The sequence below is a fragment of the Paramormyrops kingsleyae genome, chromosome 13 (genome assembly GCF_048594095.1).
Source record: "Paramormyrops kingsleyae isolate MSU_618 chromosome 13, PKINGS_0.4, whole genome shotgun sequence".
Taxonomy (NCBI): domain Eukaryota; kingdom Metazoa; phylum Chordata; class Actinopteri; order Osteoglossiformes; family Mormyridae; genus Paramormyrops; species Paramormyrops kingsleyae.
The window spans coordinates 10,208,659-10,234,005 of NC_132809.1; the positions used below are offsets into that span (position 1 = coordinate 10,208,659).

Below are 25,347 nucleotides of genomic sequence, written 5' to 3' on the forward strand. Positions count from 1 at the left end.
GAGATCGAGTTAACCCAAAACACCATCAAATGGTTTTATTTTCTCTACCCTCTATACATATTAACAGTTTTAAATATTCCGATGTTCTCTGACCCCAGAAATGCCGCAGTCACGTATGTTTAAATCTGTTTCTTGCTGTTGCCATTACGTTTTTTCCTCATCGCTTCTTAATGCAGTGTTACTCTTACTGTTTTCGTGGTGTTTTTTCTCTTTAAAGAAATGCTGGATGAGAAAGACGTGTTCAGCATATCTAGGTTTAAAACGCACTTTTGACTAAAATCGAAACGATGTGAACAAAGGCCAGTGGCCTATGGACAGGGTACACTTCACAGAGAAAAAGTAATTATTAATGTAGACCAAGATCTATAATGAAGTAAATTTATATACTGTACGCTGAATAAAATGTATTTTACAAACCTTTTAATATATTTTCAAATAGAGACCGTTTAAGGATGTTAATCACGAATAATCAAGGACACAAGAGCCAAAAAGAGCCATATTGGCCAACTATGGTGAGGACACCCATCAGCCTATTAAACGCGTGTTACTATAATCACTACCGTGTTATTATTTAAACAGATATCTAATAATGGTTATTAAACTGATACAGGCTTTTTTTCTACTGAAAGCAAGCGTCATGGCTACATGCCACGTCTGTGCTAATGAATAACTTTTTAAATCTGAGTCTGACGCCGAGTTCAGAGGCATAGAAAATATTTAAAGATACCCCGCTTGAGTTTAAAAGACTCATCCCAGTAATTTACAGCTAATAGTTCTCATGCCTTTTGACACAACATGACGGGATAGTAGAACGCAGCTGATCAATGGCAGCAGTGATGAATTTCAAATTATTCTGCCACGATACTTTATTCATCGCCATGCAAATATATGGGTGGAAAACCTATTTTGAAATACAGTGCGTGAACACGTTTCCCAATCAGCTCTGAATAAGTGCATGTCTTCTGCATTGATTTCCTTTTGATAACCTTACCCTGACACGTAAAACTTTTCCTGTACATTTAATATTTGTTTTCTTGGTTAAACCTGAATCACTTACTTGAATTTGGGCCAAATTACAGCATGGTTTATATTCTGCTTTGAGTCAATCATATCTTGCCATTAAAAAGCCTAGTTACCTGTAGAAAACTACTTTCATACAAAGCGATAGTTAAAAACCCACACTTCTGTCACATCATATTAAAATGAAATAAAAGCACAATTGGATTTTTGTGCTCACCTCAAAACTTTCATTTCATATTCTGTAAGTTCTGCTTGTAGGTTTTGCTTGAATCACTTCTTCAACCACCAAGGTTCAGTTGACCTGAATAACAAAAAATATACAGGTAGTAACACCTTTTTGTCATTATTAGGCATTTTAAGAAAAATGTTTTTTATTCACCTCAGTAAAATACTGAACAATAAAGTAAAATAATATTGCTAATAAAAAAAAATTATTATGGAGAATTTTTTGTAAATATTTTTTTAAAAGCCACAAATGTAATATTTATAGCTTGTAACACCATATCTAAATAGTCATGGAAAAACTTTGGTAATAACCTAAATATTGATTTTAGCATAGGTTTGTGTTTAGTGTCTTGGCTAAATTATCCAAATATTTTATCCAAAATAAAAACAAAGATACACTGTCTGGCATGCTCGGCAACAATCTTTTGCACGAGTATAAAAGCTAAAACAAAGCAAGGTTTTTGAAAAACATTCATTTATATTGGGTGCGTCCTTTTTGGAAGGCTGAAACACATTCTGTTATAACCATCATTAAATTACAACGCTAAATATAAAATTCAGTTTTAAAAAAACTTTACAAACATGCCTTAAGTGCAATTGTTCCCCACTGAAGAATGACTGACAATGTTCCTTTGTCTGCGGGTGAATAAAGAAAACGTTTCTTAAAGCCCCCAGCTTTTGGTTAATGACCTTTTGCATGCTTTGGAAACCAGGTGTGTGGCAGTGAACTGGAACTCCAGGGAGCTGACAGATTTGCACCAGCCCCCTTTTCAGCCACTAGCAGGTAACACACCACTTTGAGGGTTGGGATGGTCATACAATCATGTCATCTGCTTACACCCAAGTAGTCGCCACTGTACTAAGCTAAAAAGACAGACCCCTGAGCCCTTATCTGTTCAGGGCTCTGCCTTTATGCCATCGCACCATAGCCCCCCCCCCACATTTCAGATACATCACTACATAATGTTTCATATGTTGGTGAAAGATGATGCAACGATAAAAACCATCTGGTATTTATGCTGGGGAAACTTCACTTGACTAGAGTTCACTTGCCACACAAAAAACACCTACCAACTGCAGTCTGAAACTCCTAAGTAGCTTGTTTCATACTATCAAGTGTGACATTCAGGTGTCACCTGTTTTTTGGGTGAAAATGGCAAGAAATGTCCAAATAACACTAACTGAGTTACCGTAAAGACGTGTGACAACAAAAAAAATTACATGCGCAATTACTCAAGATACTTCGGCATAAATCTGTGAATCGAACATGTTGCACTGTCACCCTTCCTGTCAGACCACGCATTCTGAAGGTTCCATGGTAATAACAAACATACTTATGGGCTGGCTAACCAGATGAGAATGAGCCACTAGGCCCTGACCGTTACAGTGGAAGACTGTTATAAATGAAACCACAGCATTACACCCACTTAAAAACAGGGCTGAATGCCTAGCGAAGAGAATGACTTCGGAAAAAAGTACAGTACTATTAAGCAGACTACTTAAGGCTTTTCTTTAATAAAAAACACATTGCCGTTTTTGGCTGATGAAACTCCAGAAGGGAAAAAAACATTTTCCAGTTAAAAACCTCATCAGATTTCTGACACTGCTTGGACTACTTAACAATGGGAAATGACTTCATTAGTTTAAATGAACCTTCATTTTCCCTGAAAATTAGGGGTTTGCTCAAACAATGCAATGAACATACATCCAAAACAACTAATGTCAAATAACTGCGTGTTTTACAGTCTGTTTCATCGTTGCTGTAACTGGTCCAATTAAAATTCATTAGACGTATCCTGGTCAAACTGTAATGTACCAGATTGTAAAATGGGCACAATGCTGTGGAGACTAAATTTCATGAACATGACACAGCAGATTATTATTGCCAATGCCATGGCCCGCCCATTTTAACAAACTGTCAATTGTAATGTATGAACTGTCTTTCAAGGCACCTTGTGACTAACCGAGATCTGCAGTATGAAAAAATGGGCTCTCACAACAGTTTGGTTGTCCTTGACTTCATCTGGAGATGTTTCCACCAAAGGTTATAAATGGTGTATAAGCAATTAATGAGTCCAATCATATTTACCAGTTGATTGAAAGAAAAGCTAAAATTGTATCCAGCTTGGCCAAATGCTCTAATTTCCGATATGATTTTTTTCAAGCATCACAAACACAATAATCATCTATAACTGAGACATATAAACATACAACAGCTCAAGTATCTCGCCAATCCAATAATTACTTGTACCATCAGCATAACATTGTATATTTTATACAGACAATATACAGAAGGGGAAGCGCACATTAATTAGCCACATTTAATTTACATTTTTTTGTTTGTTTTTTGCAGGAAGGCATAGAAAGCGATGTCACCCTTGGTTGGGAGTATTGAACTGCCTTGGTGTTTTTTTTTTCTCAAGCAAAATGAGCTGAAGAGACAAGGCTATGCAATTGTACAATGGTAATTGATGTCTGGACCATTATTTGTACCATGGGTCATACAATGAACTCTTACAAGACTTCAACAATGCAGATCTTAACAACTCTGAACTAGATCAAGGCTGTGACTATGCCTTTGCAGTGAAATACCTAACAATTTTTGATGAAAAACAGTTCATCATTTGTTGAATATGACATATTTAATAAAGAGACAGAAAAAAATGCGACCCAAGGCCTTTGCAGTCCAAGAGAAGACGTGCTTTTTCATTAACCCCTTCTCTTTGTATTTCAATGCAATTCAATTAAAAAGACTGATATAACTATGGAATTCTGTAGGAATCTGTATGAGAGATATACGAACAAGTGAAACAGAATGGCTTCTAAGAATTAAATCACTTTTTACTGATAAACTTTGTAGTCGTATGAATTTATTTTTATTTACATGCTATAGACACCCGGACATCAAAGTTTATCGTTTCATTTTTTCACGATTTTTTAATACTGTTACCACATTACAATTTACTAATCTATGAAAATATTGTCAGAGAGCGAAAACGTAAAGAAAGGCAACAACTTACATGCCTTTGAACCGTAGTATTCTTTTTCGCATTTTAATGGCGAAATATTTTATTCCTAAAAAAAAGTACACATTTCATAATCCAAACTTTACGGGTGTTTTAACAATTATCCACGTGTCAATAAAACGTAAAAAGTTCTCGGGTAAAGTTGCGTACCGGCGCTGCGATGCCTTTGGAGCGGCGCCTCCGGCGTGAGGGCGCCCCTCGCATTAACCCCGTACCTGCGACAGTGCGACCGGTTCTCTTTGGAAGAAGCGCTTTTCGCATTTAAACTGAGTTTTTTTTCCCCCTGAAATCTGAAGGCCACGCTAATAATTAGCATGCCCAGCTTGCTATTAATGAATGGACACGTGCCAGCGTTACAGTCATCACACTCAGCGTTTCCTTTGATGCCTCATCGAGCATAAAGCTTTTTACAAAATGTTTGAAGTGTCTGCCTGTGTAATAATGATTTATAATTCTCTTGAACCAAAGCAAAATTTTCTGGTAAGAATAATTTTTAAAATAAAAATAAATTGTGCCCGGAGGGTCAGACTCGGTTTCAAAACGAGATCACCCAAGAGCAGCAAACGATTTAATAAGCCACTAGGATGCTTGGGAGAGAGAGAACAAACCGAAAGAAAAAAAAAATCAAAGTCCGTCTAATTAACACCGGTTTATTAGTGTGTCAATCTCCTTAACGGGAATCCGAGGGAGAGATGGAGGTGGCTGTCGAACGCTGGTGCGGGGATATTGGTTTGAAGGAACTTCTGGTGAAGACGTGCAGGATGTTACTGATGTCGCTGTTCCGCAGCTGCTCTCTGTAACTGCAGCACAATGCAAATTAGTTTCAGCTCAGTTCATCGCCTTCATAGTGTTTATGAAAAGCCTTCCGCTGTTTTAGCCTTCTTTTCATTACATTAAAATCACACACTAGCATCTATACATAATGATATGCATGCCATATAACTGATAGTAACCCAGTGTTTGTAACCCGCCTGAGTGAATAAAGATGATTTTTTTTTTTTAATTCCGTGTTTACATAAGACAGGTGACTTTCAAACATTAAAAGTTACCAAGCAGGTAAATCGACAAAAAATAACACGACCGTAATATACTGCAGTACAACCACACCCGCATATGTTAATGTCGTCACGATGTCTTCCCAGCATCACATGTTAAAACACTTAATTATTTGGCATTTAAAACACACTGGGAAAACTCTGAATGGTTATTAATGATTATTAACAGGCAGGCATTTTAGTCAGACAATGGAAAATAACGAGCACACACACACACACACACACACATATATATATATATATATATATACACATATATCACACACTAAGAATATTTGCTTGTTGAAATGCTCAGCCTTGCATTTCCAGGCACCACAAAGCAGCCCCCACTACAACAGCATGCCTTTAGTCAAGGCTGTGGGACTAAGAACAGTATTTTAATTAGTCTGCTGCTCTATTATTCAACACCAACATAACTTTATTATTTATATCGGCACTCATTCATTTAATGCTGCACTTTTTTGTACATTATTATAATGGCAAACTCATTTGTTTCTTTGAGGCCCAACACATGCACACACACACACACACACACACACATCTTTATGGGGACCTGTAAAAATGGCCCCCACAACATCAAAATAACAGGTTTTTATTACATTGCGGGGAACATTTGGTCCTCACTACATAATATAAACATAATCCACACACACACACACACACACACACACATATATACACACACACAGATTTTATATTTTCAGCCCCCAGGTTCCAAGGCGGTGACTCTGTGGAGATCACTTGTGTTTACAGCAAAGAAATCCCAATGGCATTTATATAAATATATTCCTAAGTAAATAAGGAGGCTGCAGTGAAGTGGCAGCATCCAGGAGATAGCCCCCCCCCCGCCCAGAACGGCAGCAGCCCCCTTGTGTTTTTCTCAAGCCACGTTTTCATGTTAAATTCATGGCCTTGGAATGTGGCAGAGCCAAGGCGTCACAGCCATCCCGCCGCGGCTGGACGCTCCGCGGACCATGTGGCCGTGGAGATTTCTACTTGCTGGGGCAAGGATGGTTCCAGGGAACTTGGGGGGGGGGGGGGGGGGTTACATTTCCAGTTCATACAGTACTTTGATTACCAACTTCTCAAGCTTTGAGTCTTTGGGTCCGCGTCAGCTGACACAATCAGAGCGCTGCTTGAAAGGTAGGGCTTCACCTTGTGACGGGGGGGTCATGCTTTAGGCCACCAAGAGCTAATTAAAGGGGAAAAAACTTCAAAGTGAAAAAGGGCTAATATACATCCCATACCGAGTGCGATCGTCCCCAACCTCGAACCTTGCATTTCCCGGGATACATAATGTTACAGTGTATTCTTTACCAATGCAATTCATCCATCCATTGACCCATTCAAATATCTTTCTACTGCATTTCCTGGTCAGGGTTATGAAAGGGGCCTAGAGCCTATAATGTTATCTGATTAAGCTTTTATTTGACACATAGTGTGTGTGTACTCCTGATCTATCCCATGATAGCTTTAACACAGGATCGTACAGCAGCTAGGTGCCATCTGAACTTGACCTTGTGAACCTTTGCGGTCAGTGCTGCAGCCCTTTGTTAATACTGATCTTCTTGCAGGCACCTCATTTGTAAATGGTCTTAGTGTGTGATCCATGAGGCATGGTCACAGCATGTGGGTTCTCTTAGAAAAAGTGATAGGAGGACAACTGACCTTGATTTAAATCAGCTGATAATCCGAAAGGGTATGTAAAATAACTGGCACCCCGTCCAGGGTCTACTCCAGCCTTGTGCCTTCTACTTCCTGGGATGTGCTCCAGACCCCCTTTGTGAACAATAATGCTAATCCTTTGGGTTTGTCCTTCCACCAGCTATTTTCTGGACACTCCAGTATGTTCAGATTTGTGAAAAGCACAAGTCGCCATTTAAGGAGGTTGTTTTTAGATATTTATAAAGGTGCAGCTGAATGTGTGTCCCGTGCATAGATGAACTGAGCAAGAATTCTGGAAGAATGATTATTCAGGCTCCATCCATGTATCTTCCAGCTGCATATCACATTCACCCTGGAGCCTGTCAGCAATCACAGAACACAAGGCAGAGACACCAAGGTAAACAAGCACCTTTCATGCTAAATTCTTACAACTTCTGTAATCAACATACTCACAGCCACCCATCTAACGTCCAAGTGCTTATCCAGTACAGAGTTGTAGGGAGCTTGGTGCATATTCCAGACAACATAGGGCACAAGGCAGGGGAAACAGTTCATTAAATAACCAATATTTCCCAGAGGCAAAGATAGCTAAAGCTAAACCAGGAACCAGATATTTTCATGATCTAAGTTAGATTTTGTTCTGGGCCTCGTTAAATATCTCTACACCACTTACAGCTACCTCTAGCTATATGTGTTATGTCACCATGTTTCCTAATCTCCTGTTAAAAATGTATATACATTCAACAAAGTGCTGCAGATCACCATAAAAAAACTCATTTTTATTCAGTAGGTTAATTCAGCCCTCTCATATATTTTTTTTTATACCAAAAACAGCCCCCAGCGATCCTGTAGAAAAGGAGCAGTGTTTGAAAGCAGATCCACTGTAGTGTCCTGATAATTGTAAAAGATTCAAATGAGAGAGGCGGATTTGTGAGAGAATCGGGGTATTTGTTTGACCTGTATGAATGCAGACAATCGGTGAAAAATAAAGTCCCAGCACTTCATACCAGAACAGTGCAGTTTACACCACAATGGAAGAATTGTCCTGGTAGTGTTCCTCTCCAGATCTTAATGAAGACCGTGGACCCTCACCCTCCTCTATTGACAGGCTGCCTTGAAAGCCGAGAGGGCCCTGACATGTGGTGAGCTGCGAGAACCTCCTCAGATGGTTCCTTGACCATTAGTCCCCTATTTTCGTCACTGCCTTTGTGCATCTACCCGCTGGTTTCCGCCCAGGCATTTTTTTCCCAAGTAACGACTTGGTGCGATTGTGCTGTGGGAGCCAGAGCAGAATGCTTTGCTTCTAACTCGCGCCTCAAACAAGCGCAGGACAAAGGATGTTTATCTACAAGGGCTTTTTTAATTTTCTTTCCCCCTCCCTTTGGAGGTTATGCTGCTCGCTGTCGACCGAGGAGCTGATGAATTGCATCCCATTGTGCGCCCCACCAGTTTCTTGGAGATGGAGTTTCAGAAGGGACACATCCAGGAGGGTTTGGCCCCCGCCAGAGGATGTGTCACTTTGCGACGTCTCTCCATTGTTACGATCTGCTTGCAGACGACTGTGAGGGCCGACAAAAAATATGGCCACACAAATAACATTCAGAGGGGTTTCTAAGCATGCGAGCTGGCAAATGACAAGTCGAACAAAGACACAGTGAGCATTTTTGCCTAACCCCATTGTGTTCCCACATTAACTCCAAGCTGGACTCATTGAGACTTTCCAAAACCTTGTCTCTGAGTTCCCTGGGTCTGGGATGGCTCTGTCAGCGGCCTTGGCCTACACTGAGCTCCATGTCGACTATCCAATTGTTCTTTTATTCCTTTGCCTTTTCTCCAAACCAGTTGGCTTCTAGATGCACTGTGCCGAATCATCATCAAGGAGGCAGGGGCAAAGTCAGACAATTAAAGACGGCTTTGTGAGCCAAATGGTCACCGCATTCATTTCAAAGCTGAGCCGGACCCTTTGTCCTCACTGCTATTGTTCTGGTGTAAAACTAAAGCGGGGGGAATTTCGCTTCCTAAGAACAGGGGTTCTGAACACACAAGGGTGGTTTTTCAGTTTGTAAACATACTGAACAATCGCTAAAATATCAATAAAAAGGATTGGGTCGACCTTTCAGATGACACTTTCGACGGGGATTTTTTTGGCTTTACCCGGCGTAATGCCAAGGCCTCATTTTAGCAAATACAGCCCCTGGCGAACGGGTACAAAAGTAGGGAAGTGTTTGAAAGCGCAGTCACAGGATGGTCCAATTTAAAGCACTCGAATAATAGAGGTGAGTGTCAGACAGAGAAAGCCGGTGACTGCCACACACAGGGAGATCTATGGCCAAAGCAGTGCCGTGTAAATCAGGCACCGCTGCAGGATTATGAAGTTTGAATTTAACCTTGCAGGACTTTTAGAAGGCACTTCCGCAACACGGAGAAGAGCGTTGGCAGAGAAACAGGAAGCCTGGTGGGCCCTCATATCTCTGGGAGCTAGTATTCCACACTAATCTATTTTAAACCATCTGTGAAAGTAGCAAGATTCCTTAAGTCCTTCACCTCAACGGATTAAAAAATGGATCTGGGCCTGAGCCAGATTTATATGCACACGTATGTCCAGTAAACACTAGTCACTAGCTACCCAAGACTTCACGTTAATGTTCCGAGACACGTTAACCTCATATTCCTCTCGAAGCTGCCAAATATGGATGTGTGGCACATAATCTTCGTTTATTAGGTAGCTAAACTTTCTCTGTATACAGATATGCCTTTTTTATTGACATGGTCTGAAGGTTGTTGTCATTTAGCGATCATGCTACATACGTATATGGAGTTTAGGAAACCCTACATTTTTATATGCTAGTGGCAGAACATGAAAGCCTAAAATTGGAGTCCTACTGAAAGTTCGTAATCCAGGAAAGAGGAAAAGAGAGAAATATGGAAGTGCCAGACTCAGAGTGGGACATTTAACGCATGTATAGTTTTGCCGGAAGGCCGCGCAGCTAGGAGTGCGTACTTAACATCGGAGCTTCGGCAAACGCTTAATCTCTAGTGCAGCAGGACGCAAATAAATGCTCGCAGATGCGCAGGGGGCCGTTAGCGGGTCCTCGTTGACGTAAGGCATGTTGCCGAGGTCCCCGGGCCAAGCGCCGCACGATAACGCAGCGCGTCGAGCCTAATGGGAAAATCAGATAAACAGCAGCTAGGCGCGGCATGACGTGGCTCTCAGGCTGATTCATGAAACCCTGGCAACAGCTGGCGTGCCCCGGCCGCGGCTCCAGAACAGTAAAATATTGTTCCGCACAACTCGCTCCAAGGTTTAGTCATCAAGGGCCGGGAGACAGCAGCCCTCGCTGGCGGTACGCGGCCGCAGAGAATTAATTATCATCCTCAGCCCAAACACCTCCATCTTTGTACTAACACTGCGACAGTTCATCCAAACAGGCCACTTAAAGACAGCGACATGCCCCCCCCCCCCCCTTCAGTGAATACTCTTCTCTGATTCCATCTGGACGCTGCGGGAAATTTGTTACTGTATAACAAAAAAAAAAAAAATGAGGGGGGGGCAGAGAGTTGTAGAGGGAAATGTAAATTATTATAACTTTTTTATGAGATTATAATGGCAACGAAACAAGTATGATTTCAGGCGGCCACGTGCAGACGCTCACGCTGCCCACGGACGCAGGAGTGCCTTGGTTTCCTCGGCCTGCGCATGATGGTAGCTTTGTGAATTACAACGAGATTTATGGATCTGCAGTACATGTCTAATTTTCCATCTAGCGCCGGGTGCTTCGGCTGGGCGGAGGTAACACAGGCATCTATTATGCGCAGAGCAGTTAAAATGTGGGCTTTTTTTCTGCATGCTCTGGGGAATAGGAGCTTACTACACATTCTGGAAAGAGGAAGAAATGATTGATGAAAAAAACAAAAGGCACATTTAAAAGGCTTTCCAAAATGTTTTAAGGAGTCCCTTACCAGCTTTTCCAGCAAGTTTTTTTTTAATGTATGCAGTAAACAGAAGTAAGTTAGAAGTCAAGGAAAATCTTCCCTTACTTAGCTATTCTCCCGGCATCACGCTGTCCATCATTGCAATGACTTTTTTTTGGGGGGGATGGGGTAATTAATTAATTCAGTGTCTGACACAATGCAAGTTGTCAACAGCAACAGATCTGCTTTTGTGTGTAAAACTGTTGTTTTTTATGGGGTGGAGTTGGGGGCATAACAGGGTGTCTACATGTTATCTGATTCCAAAAGGTCTGGCAGTCAGTGTTACACAGCCGCACTGGAGCCCTGATTAAGTGTCAAAACCCAAAACGGGACAAAAACAACAAAGCAATTCTGCTTCGTTCCCGTGCACCGCTGTGTAAACGGTGACTCCCAGGGGGAGCTAAAGCCGCTGGGAGGGCGATGGCGGGCGGCACGTGCTGGCTGGCAGTACTCACAGATGGCAGGAACTTCAGGGATGGGTAAACGCATACAGTTTGGGGCGTTTGGTTTCTGCCGCGCGCTTCTGTGGGCCCTGGCAGCCGTGCTGGCCTTGGGGGGTGGGGGGGGGGCGGGGGGGCGCACTGGGCGTTGGCCTCTGAGTACATACCTGCTGTAGGTTACGGAGCCTCTTCTCCCCCCCCCCCTTCACAGAACCAGCGCCATCTCTTCCCGAATGCCAAACGAGACATCCCTCATGGTGCAGCCCAGACGAGTTCGAAGGACGAGGAGAACGAGGATAAGCAGGAGGGTGGGGTGAGTTGGAGGATTTCAGCTCCCCCAGTGCACTGGGTCAAACTGGGCAGACTGGACCCGCGGGGAGCGAAGGGAGAAGATGAAAGGTAATGTGCAAACTGAAGGTCTTAATGACATTACAAAAACACACTTAAGGAGTAAAGAGAGTCATAAAAAAAAGGTGAGACCGACAGACAAATGAGTACTTCGTGAAAGTAATTCCCCCTCTGCTAGGCTGGGGATTGTTCAGCGAGCGAATTCCCCTCTGTGAAATTTACCAGAAGCAAACACAAGAGGAATAATTATATGATCTTGTTAGGAAACAGACACTGTTATCATGTTAATGTCTGTCTCTTACATAAAACATAAAGGAACGGTCTGTGTGCAGACAGAAATCAATAAAACTGACAATAAAGACCCATGAAAATTAAATGTCTCGCATTCACAAAAGGGCAACAATGCACCAAAATGAACGCCTCAGCAGTCTGGAAATCAGATCATAGTGTCTTGATCCTTTACAGTACTTTCAAGTACATTTTTAACAGTACTCTTCAAACTGAACAAATTACACCCAGTGGGCTTCAGCACAGCTGGCGAGTTCCGTGGGCTCTGGAAGATTCTTATTTTATTTTATTTTTTCACCTGCCACTCTGACTATGCTGAGTGAAACAGAAGCGTGCTGTAAGTCCTCCCCACCACGGTTAAATGTGCCATACGATACAGTCACTATACTGTGTTATTCTCTTTTGGCAGCCAGGTTTCCACTTTCGGGGAAAACGTGGCTTTGGTCGAAAGCGTTGTTTTGGCGGAAGTAATTACAGGCCGTGTGCAACGCATTACCTCGACTAATCTCAGTCCGCTTTGTTTAATGACTCGTAAAATACGGGAAAGCAGTCGATACAAAAGAATTTAATTTGGATACAATTTGAGGCTTCCCTTCCTCTGAAAATAGACCTATTGGTCAGTCTTCAGAAAGCTAAAGTAATTGTTGCATTTGCTTTCTTATGGTATTTCATCTTTGCCAAGGTTAATAGTTATGATTAGTACTGGTTACTACTGTGATTTTGTTGCTGGGGTATTTTATAAATAAGACCATACCTGCATAGATACAATATAGCTTTCAAAACAATAGCATTTTATTGTTCTGTACATATTTACACAATTAACTTTTTTCTTTTTTATATTTAACTAATTTACATAAATGCCTTTCTACACAATGCAACATATTCAGGTGGATTAACTTACGAGCCTACTCAAATACTATACAAATGAACAGATCTGCGAGTTAGGGAAAGTTAAGCTGTTTCTTGAGTATTGACACATTCGGATGGCTGTCTGATTCACAAACTTGCAGAAAAGCACACATTTAAAAAACAACATTAAAAAAACTAAATTAGCTACTCTTACCAAATCAAAGCATAATCTTTCTGCTTTAATATGCCTGTTGTTTGAAGAAACAAGCAATCATTTATACATTTACAAAGTGAAGAGGCCCTTTAAGAAACTGCATTAGAAGTTGAAATGAAACATATTTTCATGGTGTAAATATTAAAATACTATTTAATTATTCTAAACACAGCATTACCATTATTTTATAAACTTTTTTGTTGATAAAATATTCTTTTTGATATTTCAAGCCTTCAAATGTGTTCTGGAAAAATCTAGGTGGTAGAAATACTACCACGTTTCACCAGCATATTTTGATAATATTTAAATAGTATTTTGAGTATAGCAGAGAAGGTATTTTATATATATTTACTCTCAGGTCTGACATTTTGAGCTTCTCTTTAATTATCGTTGAACGTGACTTGCAAATGCTGCTAGGTTTTACATGGTCTTTAGATTAAGATTGAAACTTAAATTATATTTTATTGCCAGTACCAATATTTAATTATCATGTGAGGGTACCCAGGACAGCACAAGAAAACAAGGCAAAGCCTTAAAACAAAATTTCTCTTTAATTTTGTAAGTGTCAACAGCAGTACAAAAGATGGAGTGACGGTGAGATGGTTTTTTTTGTTGTATGGTTCATTTTTTTAGGAAAAGAGGACACTCTTGAGGTAAATGAGCTTAAACAGGCAGTCACACACCCCTTCCCACCCCTACTGCCCCCCCAACCCAACCCACACAACCCAAAAGGGGTTCTCAACCCCTGACATGTTACATCAACTGATTAAGTATATAGAATAATGGTGTTACATTACAATATGCCAGACATGGTATGCATTCTGTGAGGGAGAAAAAAGTCATGTGACCAGGACATGTGACAAGGGTGCCATACATGGACCAGAAAGCGTCACTTGGCCTGGTGCGTCATCCTGTTCTGTGTTAATACTAACGAAAGAATGGAGAAGGCTCTCCGTAAGTACCACCGAAGTTATTTTACCTTAAAAGTCAATACTGCACATGGAAACCAATGACTCGCTGGTTTATATTTTAAAGCCAAGCAAAAAAAAACCAAAAAAAAAAAAACAATTTTTTAGTATCTTTTATCTTTTTAAAAACAACCATATCCTTAGCAAATAGCTGTCTTTTGTACTGTATAAAGACAAGTGCGAACACAGCTTGATGGTAACCTTTTTAAGTTCAATTAAAAACTTTACACTGGACTGTACAAGATATTCTGATAAAGTATTTACATTTTCAGACTTAAAACATTTTTTTTTTCAAAGCAGCAACAGACACTATTTTATCATTTCTAGTAACACCCACTCAAAACCTGTCGTGGGTCACGGTACCTGCTGACGTAGGGATCCTCCGCTGAGAGAACTTGTGTCGCGTTTAGGAGTTTCGCTAACGGGTTTTTAGAGTAACAGCAGCCCTAGCAACAGACGAGCCACAACTACAGTGTTGCTTAAGACAATAAGATAAAATAAAAAAATACTTAAAAGAAAAAAAAAAACAAAACGGAGTACCATCAACAACACCTTGGGTTGCCCCTGGCAGAGAATTGTACACTTTCTGAACAGCAGCTATCATGTCAGTCCAGCATGTCAGTGAATTGTGCTGATTAAATTAACACGTAGAACAATATCATAATATACATCACAAGGTCCAACGTCAAAAAAAAAAAAAAATTACAGTAAGTTACGTCAGTGATATCATCTATTTCGGTTTTACATGGCAAAGACAACAATGGATGAACTGGAACGCGAAGTGGACAAAGGCTGCCACAAGGTGTGATGGGCGAAATTATAAATACGTCAGTTTTCATAAAAAAAACAAAATACAAAACAAAAAAAATGACAGAAAATGCACACCGGTGGCTCTGCGATTCGCAGTATACAGACTAATAAATATTTGCACATCCCCTATAATCTAAGGTCACCAAAAACTTCACTTGTCATTGAGTAGATGTGTATCAAGAAAATACCTGGTTCTGAATCAATGCCTGGTGCTGAATCTTTTTTTTTTTCACTAAACAGCCACAGATGAAATGCACGTCAATCTCTATCTGTATCATTTTCCTGTCCAAATTTGGCACATATTTGAAGGACTGCTGAGGACCTTAAAATTGCTACTTGAAACATAACTGACCACAATTATTTTTTTTGTTAATTGCAAACACAGGCTTTAATTAACAACAATGGGCTAAATGCGTGTCTGGTACAGCAGCCAATGTTAAGATCTTTAAACACTATCTTTGTTAAAAAAAAAGGCAATTACCATTTGCCTGCTTGGTGTTGTATCAAACCAGGTCACGTGAGAGTCTGGTATCACGTCTGTGTGTTTTGAGAACAGCATCCAAAGCTTTTACATTGGGGAGGGTGGGTTCAGCTCTTTCTCTGGACAGCCAAGAAACACATTTGAAACACAAACAAGCAAGGTGCCAGGCCATCTGAAGAGCAAGAACAATACTGCTCTCTTTCATCTTGGTTGCAAATTCAGCATCATGAGGTACAGTGACTTGTCAGGTTTACTTTTTTTTTTATATAACATGGACCGACCCACACCGATGTAACAAAAACCAAAAAGAAAAATTAAACAGTCAAATACACAATGCATACTTCACTAAGTATTCATGAACAAAAATAGATTTCTATTTTTCCTATGTTATATTTACAATTTCAATTCTATAATGAGATGGTGAATGTAAGAAAAAAAATACAAGAAACTTTGTTTTGAGCTCCAAAACCAGAGTTAAATCTCAATGCTTTTATTCGTTTATTTTCTGATTGTCCTTTTATTATGTTGTACTGACACTTTTAGAGCCGACACTGGCTAATAAATACAATAAAACGTCTATATGCACTATATAGATTCAAATACAATATACAACACAAACATGTGACCAATAGTACCAGCTTCAGGGGGTCTGGCATACGTCAGCTGACCAGCCAGTACAGGAGCCTCAGGCCAAGTCCACCAAACATTCTTCCTTAGGCAGAACTGGAGCTAAAACAAAGTGTCCGTTCAGTACACGTGTTTTTTTTGCATAAATAAATGAAAAAACCAGACAGAAATACGACTCAAATCTGGCAACTGTGAGACGTGCCCACACGAGTCCAAACTGGTGTCCTTTAGTTTGTGTAGCGTTTCTTTTTTTCGTACAACAGCTTCACATTAGTCAGAATTGATTTAAAAAAAAAATACCATTTAAATCCAGTGCTTATAACACTTAAGAAACAATGTTTTTTGTGAGTTTTAAATCTGCTCCCCCTTTTCTTTTTTAATATAAGCGCAATCAAGTTTCAGTCCCAAGAACAGTCCTTTGTTCACCACCAGCCCGCATAACATTGTTTTGGCATGGTCATGAAAAACAAACCCTACAGATCATGTACACATCAGGAAATTGAGGATAAAAGCTGAACATGCCACGATGTGTCGGCCTGCAGGGGATGCGGAATTCAGCCTGCTTAGAAAACCAGACTTAGCGTCTTAATCTTAAAAAAAAGAGACAAAAAATAACTATAACAAAAAAAGCATCTACTACAAAAACTTCCAAAAGCTTAATAAATATCTTGCCTGCAAACAAGGGTCATCATAAATTTGATCAAAATGTTTAATCCCAAACTCTGGGAGCAGTGAGGAAAGAGGAAAATAAAGGATCTAGACAAGTATCTGTAAATGTAGGAATTCGGTGACCGTCAGCACGAGCTGAGACGAGTAAATAATAATGACTGTAAATGTAAATGTTCTTTACGGCTCGTTTTTGCGCTGAAACAGGCGGGTTCAAGGGCGTACAGAGAATAACAGGACTCATACATTAATAATGCAGTATTTGAGGCGATACCGACTCATCAAGTCGTTTTCATAATCCCCACACAGCTTGACGTACATGTTCCATCTGCTTGCCAACGGCAGCATGAAGAGCACAATCGATGGCACCCCTCCCTCTCGCTGACACTCCACGCCACTCAGAGCCAAATGCCTCCCTTTGGGGCAGGGTGGGATGAGGGGCGGGGGGGGATGGGGGGGGGTCACCAGGAGCAGGAGCCGCCGTGCGGATGGGCCGGCCGGGTGGGGTATCGACCTCACTGAAATACAGGCTGGGCAGGGCAGGGTATGGGGGGAGGGGGGGTTTGATGGGATGGGAGCCAACTTGGCTCTGTTGACAGCTGGCTGTCCCACGGCTGTCCTTTTTCGGGGCAACCACCTGTGAGCTGCTCAAGCGCATGAAGATCCTCCTGACCTCAGGGTGGGTCATGGGGTCACCTACTCCTCTAAGACTTTGAGCCAGAGGTGCGGATTTTACCAATCTGTCCTTAACATCCTTAGAAACAATTAACTGCAATCGATTACCGTAACTAGGCAACCAATCGATCCAATTGGATCAAGGTATTCTTCAGGTGTCTGGAGAGAAATGATCCGCACGCAGAATGCAACGGGATATAGCGCCCTTAGTACGTGTCTGCGGGGTGGCTCGCCAGCCCGGCATGGGGGCGGAGCTGTCCCTTCTGCAGACGGGTAAGACTCGGGTGATGATGGGGAAAGTGTGGACCCACTTGTGGGCTTCAGACTTAAGACTCTGTGTGTTGATTAAGATTTACAATGCAGGAAAAAAAGACTTAAGTGTCAGAAAAAGACTTTAAGATCAAGGAGTTTAAACTTCATGTTCCTCTAGGGGCTGAAGTGTTTAACAGAATGTACTGTACATAATGTACAAGAGCAATTTGCGACTGTAACACGAGCAAAGCTGCATCTTACTGCCTTTTCAATCCCACAGAGTGCAGGCCTCTGGCCCCTTCGGCATTTTGGCCTGATTACAATCACTCTGATTAAGGACTGACTGGGTAAGCTGGTCTCTGAAGCCACGACTGCCAGTGGGGGTCGGCGATCACTATACCGGACCCCTTTGGAACCACCGTGGCTACAGGCCCAGCCCTGAATGGCGGTTCAGGGGTGGGGGGTGGGGGGGTTACCAATTACAATGCAGAAGGATTGTCGGTGACTCAGTCGGGGGTCTCCCTTAAGACTCGTGGATTTAAGATGCGCGCGTGAAGAAGGGTCGAGAAGAGGTTTGGCACATCTAGAGTCAAAACTATACTAAAAGAAACAAGCGATGAAGAATGATAAAGGTCAGGGAGCCTTTCTCTCTGTGCTCCTCAGAACACCTGTGGACCTGCTCTACGTCTCGTCTCCGCTAGAAATTGTATCGCACCTATTTCCATTTCTCATTTTCAGATTAAAAACACATTCACGAGCTGTTGGCTGGCACAGCATACCTGAGTGAGAATATATACCCCCCATCACAAACAGTAATGTAAGCTATTAAAAGCATTCAAAAGGAAAAAAAATATATATACGGGTATGTATTTGTAAGAGCAAATTAAGACTGTGAGAGCTATGCATTCGTATTAAATGTTAAATTTCAAGTCCTGACATCCGAAGTCTCGTAGGCAATGACCTAGCTGTGTAAAACGTCCGTGACCAAAATAAAAACTGTGAAACAAAAGTAAAATGAAAACAATCAAACTACTTCACACATTTTAAAACATTGAAGACAAATAGCTGTTGAATCCATGGAAGCCACATCTGCATGCAGGCTCCAAGAGATATACGTTAAGAAATGAGTTTCTTTTCTTTCATTCTAGCTATTTCTCCTTTGTTTTTTTTTTTCCCCCTGCCTCTCGGGATCTTTCTGGTACCAGTCTGTCAGATGCCCGCCGGGCTGGGCTCAGTTAGCGCTGACCGGCTCCTGTGTCTCATTGTCACTGCTGTAGTCCGATTTGGGTTCGTCCTCGAAGTCCTCGTACATGTCCATGTCATCGTCGCCGTTGATGGCCTCGCCGGGCAGCATGGTGCTGGGCTCTACCTTCATGCCGTAGGTGCTCTGGATGACGGGGATGGCCGGCTCGGGGCTGGCCGAGGCGCTGGAGCAGTCCGACGTCATCTGTGGGGAGGGCGTGGTGGTGGCCATGGTTATGGTGCCAGGGTACACCACACCGGCGCTGGTGCTGATGGGGATCTGGGGCTGTTGCCTGGAGACCAAGAAAGACAGAGACGGGTCAGAGCCGGGAAGCAGCAACCGGACTCATTTTTAGGCAGCTGAGTCGGTAAGCAGGGCCACCGATTTACGGTAAGACGAGTCCAAACTGGCTCGTATAACACATCTGCCTTGATGAAAGCCTTTTAACTGGGTCAACAGCCAGCACAAAGTGAAATAATTACCTTCTTCAAAAATTCAAGGAATGTACATGTATTTACATTTAAATGTCATACAATTCTCTCTGTTTACACATATACACAGACAAATATACATACATTCCTCTATTTAATTAGCCATTAAATATTACACAAGGCAAATGACTCAAGAAAATTTCTGACAGCACATTTTGAGAGTCTAAGCCTTTTACTTTTTGATGTCTGTGATCTTACGCGCTCGGCTGTGTTACTAAAACAAAGGGAAAATGTGCTCAGACGCGACTACCCAAAGCGGGAGTGCTTCCTGCAGACCGCACGCCATAAATTACGGGGTAGAATGGTACCACGGCACTTTCTTAAGGTCAGTGTTTAGGGTTTATATCCTGTAATAATGTCTGGATGCAGCCTACTATTTTTCTACTTCAACACAGTTATTAAATTTCACTTGATTTCAAAGCTGCAAATTTGCTGTTGTGTCCCTGATTTATATGTTCTAAAAGTCAGTCATTTTCCAGCACCGCTCCTTCAGGTGTAATGGGGGGGAGAGACTACAGAGGTTTCTGGAACAAAAAGGAGGATAGTGACGCCATTATTGTTTAGCGGGCATGCTGTTGGAATCACGCGGAAAAGCTCGCGTGTGAAACCTGACTTAGCGAGTTGCGGTATTAATGCAATCAGGCCCTCCGAAGTCAGAGGCTGCGAGAGGCTGCGCCCACACCTCACTCGCACGTCATGTCCTGCGCGCAGCCAGACGGTGAACACAGCGCGGCCGCTAACGTGAAACCACGGCATGAAAATCAAACGCAAAAATTTGTCCGGGACCAAAAATATAAATCGAATAAAAAAATGTGGTCACTTTTTTTTTTCCCGAAAAAGTCTGGGATTGTTTAATGATACTAATGGAGAAATGGAGCTTTACAGCAGCGGGACACAAATTTGGGCTCGCGGTCCAGGCTGCGAGATGCTACACACCTGAAATGCCTTGTTATGGCATGACTGTCCCCGAACGGGATCATGGGACGGAGGGTGTGGGGGGGAGGGGTTTGGCGGCTAGCTGCGCTATCATGCTGCCGTTCTTCACTGTGCACGTACCCCACAGTGAAGAACTGCCTCATCTCCTGCCTCCGCGAGCGCATCATCTGCTTGTACTCGCCGATGCGCAGCTTCTTGCCGTCGATGATGCAGGTGCGCTTGGGCCGCGGTTTGTACTTGTAGTTGGGATACTTCTCCAGGTGGATCTTGCTGAGCCGGGCCTGCTCCTCGTAGTACGGCTGCTTCTCCTGGTTGCTCATGGACTTCCAGCGGGAACCTGGAGACACAGAGGAGCATCAGAGTCTCTCTTCAGACAGGAGAGGGAAAGCCGAAATAAAAAACGAAGAAACACAAACCACCGAATGGAACGTTAAGAATTTTGGGAATTCATCTTCTCTGCACCCGTGTGCAATATTTTTACTGAAAGCCTTGTATTCCCCATCAACTTGACGATATTAATTAAGAGCGTGACTGAAATAAAACACTGTCTTGATTAAACTACCGATGTGGGTATCGCACATCGCAAACTGCTGTTGAACATCAAAACCTATTTCAAGCTACAATAAGCAGTGGAAATTTGCAATTCATTACATGCTGTTCGGCAGGAATTGAACAGCTAGGTCCCGAGCGACATCCTTAACGTGTTCGTCTGTGTGAACGGATGCTGCCGACCACCGAGCATCGTAAAAAGGAGCTCGCCGAGAATCGGCCCCTGGAATCCCACACATCTGTGGGTCAGGCCAGCCAATTAGAAATCGGCTCAGGGCACTCAGGATGTACAGAGGAATCCCAGCCTCCTCTGTTGTTTACCAAGGTTTATCCAAACTCCGACATTTTTGTAACATAGCACAAACCCAGCTGTGTTATTCCACTGACACGGCACACACCCGCCGCGCTCAACCTCGCTTCAGGTTGGCTTTTCCGGCGCATTACCAGAAAACACAAACCTGTAAATATTTTGACCATCTTACTGTAACGTACGTTACGAGACTTTTAGTACTGTGATATATTGGCTCTCAGCACCAGGGGAAGAGACCCATTTAGCCGTGTCATTTTTCATAACGAATAATGCCCCCGTCGGCAGGTAGTAAATCCTTCAGGACTTGCCGGACAGCAAGACAGCGAGGCCTGCAGCTTTAACACGGTGCCACCTACTAGGGTACTTTTAGCGCTACGACACTTCAAACGAATCCGTTCAACAATAGGCAGATAAACAAATGAGTTCACAAAAAATGAAAACAGCACCAGAATTAACACGAGGCTTCCAGAATGTATTTCTTTTCAATTAACGCAATTAATATCAGCTGAAATAAAAAAAAACGCATCCATATCCTCTGTGGGTTTTGATGAACAAACAAGCCAGCAAACAGGAGCCTATTTATTTGACCCAGTTAGGGGCGTCGCTGCCCAACTGAAGTCCATTTCTGTCGAGCCTTTATTTCACCTACACACAATTTGGGCTTGTGTCGCCATACACAGCACCACTAATTCCACCGCCCAGCCGCTTCCATTAACTTCCACGGCGTTTCAGTGTTTTATGAATGGACTACTGTTCCTTGTTGTTATTAACACAGGGCTTTTAAACACAAAACATTTATCATGCGTGCCAGCAGGCAAACAGCTAAGTGTTTATGCACAGCTGAAAAAGACTCTCACACAGGTATCGCAAGACCAAACTGCAGGGGCAATTAATGGACTCGCAATACCATTCTGCATTCATATGTATATTTATTTTGTGTATATGGAACGAGTTTTGCGGTCAGATTATGCACATTTTATTTATTTACTGCATATTTATTATAATGAGACATACCTGGGTTACCTGGAGAAATGTGAATAGTATGAAAATATTTTGAAACTTTTTGAAGTCAATAAAAAATGTTAACAAAATAAAGAATAAATAGAAACTGAATTTTAAAAAATTGTTTCAAAATATTAAATCAGTTTCCTTTTTTGTGTGGTTAGGCAATATTTTCAAACAGGCGTATATTCGTTTTTTTAAACAGACCAGTCAGACATATTATGCACAACTGCCACCAATGGCATGAATAAAAATCATTAGATTTTAACAAATACAAATTATACGATAAAAAACTCCTGTTATCTATGGCAGAATGAGTCGGGATCCCATTCCAGGCAGCGCAGGGCACATGGCAAAAGAGTATTACTGTAAATGAGTTTTAAAATATCTTTGTGCTTTATGGTTGGCATTAATGCTATTTCAATTTAGCAGTAACCTTAACTATAAGAAAGCAGTGTTAAGATATTATTTATTTCAGAATAACTACCACCAAACTCAACCTGCTATCATCCATATGTATATATAGAGAGAAAAAATGGAATTATTTATAAATATTTTTATTTACTTGTTAACTGTAGGACTGTCAGTCCTGAGATGCAGAAGAGGCTTCTGACTTTGCTTACTAATGCTGTTATTTAACTAGATAGAAATTAATTAAGACAAGTCACATGTCATTTTCAGTGTTTTCTTGTTTAGAGTTTCTAAGGCGTTTTCAAAAGCCTGCTTATGTGTAAATAGGGGGAACCACCACATCTTGACACTAGGGGCACCACAGAGCAGTGGAGATATACAGTCCTTTTGGCTAAAAACTGTCCCCAAATGCTTGGTCATTGAGACAGAGACATGCGGGAAGCCACCTCACCGAGGATTTTGCTGATGTTGGAGTTGTGCATGTCCGGAAAGGCCTGCAGGATCTTCCTCCTCTCGTCCTTCGCCCAGACCATGAAGGCGTTCATGGGTCGCTTGATGTGGGGCTCATTGCTGTTCCTTCCCCGAGATTCCCTGTAGACACGTGCCTCAGTTGTGCTGGCGCCTCCTGTTGGCCAACAATAATATTGCTGTGGTTTATCTGCTGAGCCGTTGACTCCTTTTTTACCTGGAAACACCACAGCAAGGAAGAAGAGAGAGCGACAGGATCCGTTACTCGTTTCCAGCCGGACGTCCACATCTCTGCCCTGAATCCGTGCAGGTTTAATGCAACACAGAGGGGTTTTCAGAGGTCTCACCCATTTCTCAAAGGCCACGACTCATCGCCCAAAAGCTCTCATCTTGTACTGGCCACAGAAGCGTAACAAAATGCAGGAAGGCCAAGCTTGCCCCTCTAAAGCAGAGCTTAGTGAGTGGGAACCGTAAGAGTAAGAACAAGGATATTATTGTGAGGAACTCATCAACCAAGCATCTCAGTCCATCTAAGACCAGTACGGATCTTGAACTTAAATGATGGTTAAATATTTTTTCACAGCCTTTGCGTGTACAAGCCTCTATATTTGACTCGGTGTATTTCAAGCCTGGGCAGCCTGATCCAGGCACAGGATAATGCCAACCTAAATACCAAATATGGCATCGAGTCATTAATATCAGAGGGTTCGAAAAAGGCTGAAGAGAAAAAGAGGAATCTGAGCAGCGCTTAATAAAACATCCGTGTTTGAAACGTGCCGTCGACATGGAGCGGCCCGAGCCAACGACCAAGCTGCGCTCGGACCGCTCTCTATCAGAATGGGAAATCTCTGCATTTAACTTTAAACCAGAGTGAAGATTATTCCTGTTTGCATGCACATTTGCTTCCCTTTATATGTAAGATGTGAAAGAATTAAATAAAAGCCGCATGAATATTTAAACAAACAAAAACATGTCGATAATCAAGGCTGGAAAAATAAAACAAAAAAAAAGCTTTCCATATGCTAGGATGCATCTTTAATGATGCAAAAACTGGAAAAGAAAGCTTGGAAGGACTTATGAATATTTTATCGTCCACATGTGAAGCGCATTCATTAGGTTGTTCTGCACGCATTGCTGGCTCGTCACCTGTTCCCTTCGCAATTATTAGGCCGGTTTATAAACGAAAGGAAATGGCACAGGCAGACCGGCGTCCTCGGTGACACACGGACTCCCCGGTGCAGAGAGGTGGGAACAGAAGCCCATCGGCCGGAACCGAGGTGGGCGGCCATAGTAAACAGGCCGAGGGGCTCCAGTCCAGCTAGGGGGGTTCTGGGAGGGAGGACTGAACACCACCCCCCCCCCCCAAAAGACTGCACCACACTACCCCAAGGGACCATAAATCCATTCTCACTGGTTCATGTTTAACAGTCACAGTAGCACATTTATGGATCCATAAAGGCTTCCCTTAATCTGGGGGGAGGGGGGCACAATTTGCTTATTCGCACCGTCACGGCGCATCGGGCAAGGTCCCGGAAGAGGTCCGGGGTACGGGGTGGGGGGAAGGGGGCTGGCTCGCCTGGCTCTCAGGCTGCCGTTTGCAGGCCCCAGGCATTGCCCGACCCTCCCCGATCCAGGAACAGGAAGTGCTTAGTCACTGGTGTAAAGCCCCCTCCAGACACGCAAACATTTGCTTGAGGGGTGGGGGAGCGAGGTAATAAAAATAAAGACTGTTTAACAAAGGGGGCCATCTCTCTTTATGCCATTCTGTGCAAAAAACTGTACACGCAGAGATACAGACACATACATAAACACACACGCACAAACACACGCATATACAAACACACGCACAGACGCACGCAAACACACAGTCCAGTTTATATGACAAGAGTCACACAGCTGGCCAGCTGCTCTGTGGCTGGAACCAGTCAGCCACTCTTGTTACAGCCACCCCCCATCCAAGCTCTGTGCTGTTGGCACTTTAAGCTGGGTGAGGGGGGGCTGGGGGCTGGGGCTGGGGGCTGGGGGCATGAAGAAACGCTACCTTAGCCGCCAGTGTCCCCACAGTACATTAATTTCATTTAGCACGCACTCACTGTACAGGATGAATTGATTTCACTTTGTACGGCCTGACAGCCATGTTTATTGTGCAGTGAAATGTGGACCTGACAGTATCCATCAGCGGGGGCTGATCCCGCGACTGCTGGCCCAGATGAAGGCATCCATTACAGTGTGAGCGGAGCGGGGCGCGCATGGCGGGGGGGGGGACAGCCACTGTCCGCTCCCGCTTTGCTCCCCCTGCCCTGATTTACGACAGCCCCGCTACCGTTACTTCAGCGCTGACACTGATTCAGTAATT

At 42.6% G+C, this 25,347-nt stretch overlaps 1 protein-coding gene across 16 annotated transcripts in view; it reads right to left on the reverse strand.

Annotated features, from left to right (window-relative positions):
* Positions 1-13,634: 13,634 nt before the first annotated feature.
* Positions 13,635-25,347, reverse strand: part of LOC111842589 (SRY-box transcription factor 6) — a 154,969-nt gene continuing 143,256 nt past the window's right edge. For 13 of the 16 annotated variants that reach the window (XM_072698154.1, XM_072698165.1, XM_072698152.1 and 10 more), the window contains 3 exons: positions 22,975-23,208; positions 20,372-20,588; positions 13,635-19,116 (listed from right to left, as the gene is read on the reverse strand). In XM_072698154.1, the coding sequence (XP_072554255.1) occupies positions 18,813-19,116; positions 20,372-20,588; positions 22,975-23,208 (755 nt within the window). In that variant the 3' untranslated portion in view covers positions 13,635-18,812. The remainder of the gene's footprint in view (positions 19,117-20,371; positions 20,589-22,974; positions 23,209-25,347) is intronic. The other 3 variants (XM_072698158.1, XM_072698159.1, XM_072698162.1) reach the window with 2 other exon arrangements.